We start from the raw sequence: 9339 nt of genomic DNA on the forward strand, positions 1-9339 counted from the left end.
CGCTGAGCACAAAACTTCGAAATTACGCTATGAAGTGTAAAAATTTAACGTCAGAAAAACCCAAGTAACGTAAAAATTAGAATCATCTCATTCACTAAGGTACGAATAGGAAAATAAGTTTGACTCAATTGATCTTGCATCATTTGAGGGTTCAGGGACCTTATGCATTATGAATTCAGAACCTCTGGACCTTTATCAAACCTTAACAAGTTTTTAAATCGTGTAAAAGAAGAATATCCACTGTAATTCATTACTTTCTTATAATATATTTTCACTTTACACTAACCATCTTCTGATTGGCTAATAATTGTCAAGTTCATTTAAAATTCGTTCAAAGGTCGTCCCTAAATTAGAGTCTCGCCGACTGTGTGGTTAGGGTCCAATGCCACGACGAACTGACGACTCGCTTGTTATGGTTACCAAACCGTAAATCCTAGGATAATTTAAATAATCTAAACGGAGATCTATATTGCATTCTACTAATCGCGTGATAACCGCCTCTGAGTAAACCAATGCATGCCTGTAAAAAACCTCTAACAGAATGGTGGCTCCTAGAAAGCCTGGTTACCATACAGACAGATTTCAGGAACTAAAGCAACCTCAGTAACAAAGCTAGTAAGCGCAATATGTAAGCGAGGACAATACCATACGAGGAGGTAGAAGGGTTTGGTGCTGAAATCAGCGTTAACCAAAACATTGAAATGAAGGATTGAGATGAGAACATGTATCTATTACGTTAAAACATGTTAACTATTTACGGTAATGAGAACTCGGAAATCTATAACATAGACAACCCGCCACCACGTTACGATAAAAGACCGAAAATATTTTTATTTATCAGGCACAACATAGCACAAGCAACATAAGAGCAGGATAAATAAGGATATTTAGGTCAATTGAGACATAGAGAAGTGCGACAAAACAGAAAGCAGTAGTAAACAACACACAACATGACTAACAGAAATTATTGCAACGGATTGGAACTCTTACTCTTTTAGTTTCTAGCCTTCATCATCAGATTGTCTTTATTATACTCTTGTGTCATCGTTAATTACTTCCAATTGCTTTACCTATAAGGTGTGTCTTGTGCGCTTGCTGAGTCACTAACTCACTTTTCCTCCTTTAAATGTCCTCATGAACAATACATTTCACGCTTTCTAGTAAACAGAGTACCTTTATTGCAGACATCAGTCACTGCTTGACGAAAACCGAACATATCCCGCCTTGAATAGTAAGCATGATAATTTTCGCCTTGCTCCGTAACCATGAAAACACTCCAACTATCTAAACGCAGAACCTAAGTAATGAACAGTTAGCTAATCTTCCCAAGCAGAGTTGTAGTCACGTTTTAAAGGTTTCGGTCATGGCTCAACTATGCAGATGTGGCCACCACTACGTAACTATTTGCTTTTCATATTAAATATATTATTCTCTTCTAAATTCAAATATATCCTTCAGTGGCAGCTACCTACTTTCATGATAGGACGATTAGCTATAGATAATGTGTGACTACAGCGTAGGATCTTGTAGATTAGATAGTTACATCATGGCAAATCTAAAGTTTTGATTATATCCATTATTATACTAGTAAAGGTAAGTGTATTATTACCAACATGGATCAAAATTTTACACTTTCAGTGACACGAGTCACATATCCAGTTAACGGGCAAGTGTTGTCAAACGCTGAGTGCTAGTGTTTTAAAGATGTCACAAGTATTCATAATTTGACAACGCCCCTACCAGCAACACTTCTATAATTCATCTATATCAATCCAGACAAATCAGAAGACGGGAATGAAGGAGTTCGAAAATATATTCGGAAGGCTACCTGTATGTCGTGGAACGTTGGGTATAAGCTGGCTACCAGTCGAAAGGGATGTGTAGCACGGCGCACTCACTCGTGATCCGGTAAAGATGCGTGACCGAACGCCTTTAGCTAGATGTATCCAGCAAAACTAATGTGATCAGCATCAAACGTCGAAGACTTTCAGAATTATTTATCTTGGGGATTTATTTACCGCTACAGTGTCTTTGATTTCTTAATTTGTTTCCTACTTGTAAGTAATGATGATGCCCTACTTCCGAACGTAAAGCTCGATTGCCAAAAGATTCTTCTGTTCTGTCCACAACAATGTGCCAAGAAATGAAAATTATCTTACAGCTGGTTGATTTGAAAACTTGGACAATCAACGGAAAGTTTTCGAGCAATTGCGTTACGGTGTGTTAGCGGATGCTTTCTTGAGCCGTATTGTTGTATATACTGTTGGTTTTCATTATACACTATTTTACTAGATATGATGGTTTGTATTTATAGCTCTTCACGATTCGCTTGTTTCATACGTTTTTGTTGGACTTAGAATATTTAGTTAGAGTATATATATATATATATATATATATATATATAAAGTCATATAATGCTTAGATCCATGTTTTTTCACTCCAGTTTTTCCACTACTTTTGTTCCTGTATCTTATAGTACAAAAGTATTGAGTCCAAAACTTAGCAAATTGATGAAAAGCTTGCATTTAAGAAAACAGTATTGTATTTTGTGAGCATATCAATCCACTTTAACATTCTTCGTCTTTCTGATATTTTGTTGGTGTTAAAGTAGTTTCTTTTATACAGAAATCTCCCCTGGCTATTCATTACTTTTTCTCTCCGCTGGTTGTTTTCTCCCGTCACTTTCTTCAAGTCCTTGATATTTACTTGTCTGGATTCGAGGTTTTCTTCGTTTCTATAAACGGTCTTTAGACTGATCCTGTTCTCTGTTACGGACACTTATAGCCAGTAATTGCTGATTAATTTATCCTAATCATAGGCTTTTCTCGATAGTTGCCATACGTGCTTGTGTAAATGTCTGTATCTAAAGGTAGGAACTGAATCATGTTTCTCGTATTCCTGCCATTGAAAAAAATATTCGGGGATGCCTTTTGACATATCCAAGTATCATGTTCATTCTCCGTTCAAATTCATAACCCAAACATTTTAAATTCATTTTTATTCTTTCTAAGACTCTACAGCCAAGTGTTAAAGCTCCATGTATTACTCCCATCGGCTCGAGGTATCAGTTTTAAAGTAGTTTTTTAACCGGCACTACCTACTTAAAAATACGGGTAGTCCCATCTTAGATGATTTCGGTGTGATGATTTTATGTAGAACACCCATATTCACTTGGATAGACAAAAGATGAACAAATAAAAAAGTTTACAATAAATTAGAAGCTGAACAAAAACCAGGACCTGCCGGTATACCACTCTGTTTCTGCTAATCTATTATTGATGTTTCACGCCAACATAAGCCAGTTTTATGGCGTAGGCGAGATATCCGTCTGTCAACCAAAGGACGTGTTTACTGTGCAGCAGTTCGTTCCGTCCTACTTTATGGCAGTGAAACATGGCCGGTAAGAGTAGAAGATATAGTAGGTTATTAGCATTCGAGCAGAGGTGTCCTCGAAGCATTGCTCGTATATCCTGTCACCACCGAGTAAGTAATGCAGTTCTTAGGAAACGGATACTAGGTAAGGATGACAAATCAATTGATGAAGTAGTGAAACCTCATCAGTTGAGATGGCTGGGACACGTGTTACCTATGCACAAACACCGACTGCCTCGACGTGCGATGTTCAATGGTATAGGAGTAGGTTGGAAGAAAGCTAGGGGCGGCCAGACCAAAACATGGCACAAATACATGAAGTCACTGACAAGTGGACTGAGCCATGTTGGTAGGTGTAGACTACCTGATTGGGGTCCACGAGATGATAGCAACCAATGGTTAGAGATCTTGAATGACATGGCTCAAAATCGTTTGCAATGGCGTAGGTGCATCCACTCTTTGTGTTCTCCCAAATTCCAATCTTCTGAATTCTTCATGTCCCTTTCTTTTTTCTGTTTCCAAATTTATTTCACTGGATTATACTCTTTAAATAACATCTCCAAACCCTAATCTTTCCGATTACTGCTTATACTCTTACCACTTCTACCACTACGGGATTTGAATCGACAGCTGCATCTCTGTGTTATTGTGGTTTGGCAACTCGAACTGATGTACGTACGTACAAAGTTCTACGTTGTTACTGACTGACATAAGCCAGTTAGTGTGAATTAAATTCATGATTTGATAAACTCTTCAAAATTTTTTGATATTTCTATGTGCTGAAATTCAGAAAGGATCCAGAACTCGATGATAAGTTGAACGAATACTTAAATTCATTCCTTATCTATATGTTCGACTTCAATGATTATCAGAGAATTTTGTGGTTCTCACAACTTTCCCAGTTTCATTGCCTAGCTTTTTCTTATTTCCTTATGGCCTTCTGTTTAGTTCAAGTACTTTTGTATTGAGTAGAAATTACACTTTAATCGGCATATTTTTTTCAATTTTCTAGTACAAAGCATAAAAACAAAAATTCCCAGTATTGGAAATTAATCAGTAAATAGATTTTAAAATCACTTTACATGTCTGGTAACGCCTTACCAAGAGCCATATTACATGCTGTTTATGGAACTACAACTCCACGATTCGTTCCTCAATTACAGCGAATAACACTAAAGTGCTGTAAATTTCGACGAGATAGTCAAGGTGTCAGGTATGTTACTAACCCTTTGCTTTCTATCATCAGTTGATTAGTCGGGGTTTTGTTGATCACTGGGGGTAATAGTACTCACTCTGCATTGATCTTTTGCACATGGGTGACATAGTTATGTTAGCTAAAAATAATGCATAATTTGACGTAGAAAAGTGGAGCAAATGAGACTATTATCCAATTCACTTAATCTGGCAAATCAAACAATCCAAACGGGTTTTCGATTAGTAAAATCTTGAAGTGAATACAACAGTTTCATTTAGCTTCTGTCAGCTCACATTTATGGGTTGAAAGTGAAAAGTAAATGTTTCTTATTGAGCTATTTCACCGTTTATTTGTTTGGTTCTTATAAAATTTGGCACCTCTAGACTCCAAAAGTGGTATGCTTCACACAAAATAAGTTTTTGTCAGATGGGATACTGCTCAGGCATCCAAATCAGAGTAAGTAGTTTATGTAAGGGGCCGCTCCTCGAACCTTTAACCTCAAGAGAGTGGACTAACGCCTGTAGGTGCCGCTCTATAGTATCCAGTTACCAAAAATACGTTCTTTCATCGCTCATTCCCTCAGCATCCTGGGGCTTACGCACATCATTGACTTGCAGTCATGGTTTTCCATCCCTTGGTGGATTCTCCGTACCCACTAATCTAGTTTAAGCGTAGTGTTTTCGTTTTTCCTCTCACTTTCGTAATCACCACCCTATTTCGTGAAGTCAGTGAGTTATACCTTCATGGCAGAAATCATAAACACATGGCCGAATGGTTGGGGGCCTATGCTCCACGAGGGTTGACAAGGGTAAGTAATTAGTAATTAGAGTATTTTGGGAGGGAAAGCGGATTTTCCCCCACATGGCCCGTACAGGTAAGTTGGGGGGTACTCTGCCTATCCTTTCCTTATTATCTCATGAGTTAGGGACGTAATAACTGAAAGTGGAGTATATGCATAAACTGCAATTATTTGATACTATGTATCCTGTAGGTACCACTCGCTTGTATTGGGTCTACTAAGTGAATACTGTCCTGCATAGCTGTCTATCCATAAAGATGGTTGGAATATGTATCACGGATTTATGACCACCACCAAAGTCTCCACACTATTCTTATTAGTGTAGGAATAGCTTGGTCAATCACTCTCATAATCAATGTAGGACCTGATACAAACATTCATCATCCCAATTCTTCATTCTAAATTAGCATAGCTAGGTAAAACTAATAAATAAGTCGAAATAATTATGGTATCTATGACAATAAAAATTATAAAAATGCGCTTCAAAAATTAGGCACAAACTTGCGAGTTGAATGAAGACTAAGGGTGACCGAATCAAGACAAGGACTATCCATAAAATCATTGACCATTAGTCAAATCTATGTGGGCACTAATCGAATTTACGATTGGGGTTTACGTGGCCCCCAAATGCCCTGGTACGGCCGAGAGTGGGGAGAGTCCGCTCTCCCTCTCGAAATGTCCTCACATGGCCATGCGTATATAGCCTCTGCCAGGGAAGTCCTACTCACTGCCTTCTCGTGGCGGGGGTGTTATTTACGAAAATGAGAGGACGAAAAGCGAATGTCCGGCGCTTTAACCGGATCCCAAACCAATGGTGCACATGTGCTCCAGTATCCTGCAGGAACAAATGGCATATGAACCAATTGTTGGTCACCGGCTTCCATGGAACTGCATCTCCATACGATGCTCCACTGCCTTGTGGACCAGACCTTCAGGTCGAAGGTTCGGGGAGTGGCCCCCTAAGAAAATTACCTGCTTCGGTTTGGGCACCCGGGCAGTATCACAGCCCTCACACATATCGAATGAGATTTGTTTGGCGCATATGTATTTGGTGCCTTCTTGTACCAATATCTATGTGTTAAAATAATAATACTACGTGGCTTTAAATCAGTCCTAGTGGTTCAGGTGCATACACAATTGCTCTTTCTGTACACAAACGTATTATTTGAACTGTCTTTGTGTTGTGTTTGGCAAGTTTACTCATTTGATTCATTTTGAAATACGTTTGTCTATACTGGTTACAACACCACAATATGTGTTTAACATCTTATTCTGTTATTGTCTAATCATTCGAATGAACGCATATCGTATTAAACATTTGTGCTGTTACTAGTATTATAATTCAGCACACATATTTTCTTTAACTTTCTAATCGATTATGATAGATACCTGTTGCTGGTGTACGGTCTTGTTAAATTCCTGGCTTCATAATTAAGTGAATCGTTGTACATTTCCGTATTTGACTTTTTACCTTAGTGATTAGCAAGCATATACTTATGACTTCCATTCTTTATGATTTTCAGTTAACCAAAGACTGAACAGTTTTACAGAACGGTTGCTTAGTGGTTGTGACTTTCGACTCCCGGCCAGCAGACGCCACGTTCGAACCCCGTCTCACCTACTTTGGTTCAGGTATTCGGGTGGTATCATCAGCCGTCATGCTTACAGTGTGACTCATGCCTAAGTACCTGATGAATAGGTTAATTGTTGTTGTCATTGGTAATAGTACTACCCCAATAATCGAGTAAAAAACAGAATTCCAGTGCATGGCCTCGTGACATGAACTTTGAGTACTAAGTTTGTTAAGTACTGTTGGCAGGCTTCATCCTTAATTATTTCAGATGGTCAATGGATATCGAATTCTTTTTGGGTAAAGTAAACGAAGTTCTTGTTTAGTAGATTGTCGCTAGCTTTCTTGAGTAATAAGTCAGTATCAATCTCATTCCACCTATTTAGTTCATTGGTTCAACTACAAGTGTCCGGTTTATAAACCACTAGTGGTATTTCAATCGACGAAAATTTCCCCATCCATTCGGTCCAAAACCCCGTAATTTCAAGTTAACCGTCCATAGTTTCGACCAATAAAGTTATTAAAGGTTTGATAGTGCAATAGCCTTTGAGTTTTGTGGTCAACAAATATTTTAATAATCACTTCTAGAATCGTTTCATAATAAGGTTTCGATATTCATATCTGAATGTAACTAGTACATGAAATATATGCACTGCCAAATTTTTCGACCCATAACCTTTACCATTAATGTGAAATTATTTTGCATTTTCTTCTTGCTATTACTATTAATGATTTTTACACAGAGATTATATTGAAAATCATTTAGTGGACTTCGCTCGAGATAATCCAGCAACCGTTATCTATGTAAAGCCACGAAGAAATAGACCTCCTCTTCTAGTTGCTGAGTATCGTAGGTTTGAATATTTACGAATTATCATTATTATTTCAGTATGTGGTAACTGGCAGTATGTACGTGCAAAAGATATGACTTGTGAAGAAATTGCTAACTGGATCAATTTCTTACGCACTCGTTCTGGAGTGAATATTTTTCCAATGTATAAATACTGGTCAACTAAACGCCCTTCAATTCAAGGCATGTGGCATCCGTTTTACGAACCCTTATATAATCAAACAGTTTTAAAAACACCCAATGAAATTGTAAGAAACATTGGTCAGCTTTGTCAAAATAAACAAAATGTGTTATCAGCCGAAGAAGTACTGTTAGAAAAAGCAAAACTTCAACAATATCGTCTGTCTGACTTATCCAGTTAGTAATTTTAGTGTAATATATTTTTATACCTAAACCATTGCAGCGCATTTTTGTGGATAATGTATGCTTCAGCTAAATATCTTCCATAACACTTAGAAAAAATAAAGTATTTGCACGATTTTTAGTTTGTTATTTATTCTGTCAGACTCATTTTCTTTGGGTTGAAGTACATACCATGAATCCTATAAATGTAATTGAAGAAATTACGAAAATGTCGGCCACTCAATTGGGAGATTATTTACTATCAGTGAAACTATTTCTTCATTTTGTGAACGAAGTAAAAATTGCAGTGAATCGATATAGTTTCAACCAAGGCAAGCATTTATTTAAAATTGACTCAAGAGCGATAATTGGTGAAATTTCTTTGGCTGACTGAAACAGCATAACAATCTTGAAACAATATCGAGGCCGAGGATGTAGGAGGAGATGAATGTTGGATGCAACCACGCTTGACGGATTCTGAGCTATGTCACAGTTATATTCATTGTCACCAACTTGATGACTGAGAACGGACGGATTAAGTAAGAACTCAACTATGAATGGCCCTGAATGTATATTCAAGTAGTTGAATTAACTGACAAGTGCAGTAATAATAAACAATCAAAGTATGATAAAACTTAACGAACACAGCTGGACTGAAATAACCATAGTATAGGGATTAGGATGAAATAAATCCAGCATTGCATTAGACTGGTCTAATCTTCAGTGAATTGAAACGAGTCCGAACTGTCCGGATTCTCAATTGCTCATCAGCGTGTCCCAAATATTTATAGATCAATGTAATGATGAAATGTAATTAACAGATAGATAGACGGGGAACTAAACACTGGTATGTTAGAAGGACTCGCATATGTAGCATTCAAACTAATTACACAACTGAGCAGAAGTTAACCAATAGAACTGAAGTAATGCGTTTGGTAGTTGCATGTTCCGTCGAAATGAGTATACAGTTGTATGGATTTAGCCTGTTTGTATTAAACATTATAGTCACCCGATGCCTCCGAACCAGATAGTCCGCACCTAACACAATGGTTCAGTCCGATGGACACTGACTTCATGGACTGGTGGGATGTCTTGGGTTGGCTACCTGTGGTTTTCTTCCATCTATCTCTAATCCAGCTAAGGTAGGCGGTTGTTTTACACACGCAGTACACATTCCAGTCCCACCAACGCGTTTTTCATTTTCGTCTGGT

At 37.7% G+C, this 9339-nt stretch overlaps 1 protein-coding gene across 1 annotated transcript; it reads left to right on the top strand.

Annotated features, from left to right (window-relative positions):
• The first annotated feature begins 2184 nt into the window (after nt 1-2184).
• Nucleotides 2185-8270, top strand: MRPL43_3 (39S ribosomal protein L43, mitochondrial). The gene is made up of 4 exons (XM_051215355.1): nt 2185-2253; nt 4385-4585; nt 7680-7786; nt 7826-8270. Exons 2-4 carry the CDS (start codon nt 4455-4457, stop codon nt 8146-8148), a joined length of 561 nt encoding a protein of 186 aa, XP_051073665.1. The 5' UTR covers nt 2185-2253; nt 4385-4454; the 3' UTR covers nt 8149-8270.
• The last annotated feature ends 1069 nt before the right edge of the window (nt 8271-9339 follow it).

Source organism: Schistosoma haematobium, chromosome 1 (genome assembly GCF_000699445.3).
Source record: "Schistosoma haematobium chromosome 1, whole genome shotgun sequence".
NCBI lineage: Eukaryota > Metazoa > Platyhelminthes > Trematoda > Strigeidida > Schistosomatidae > Schistosoma > Schistosoma haematobium.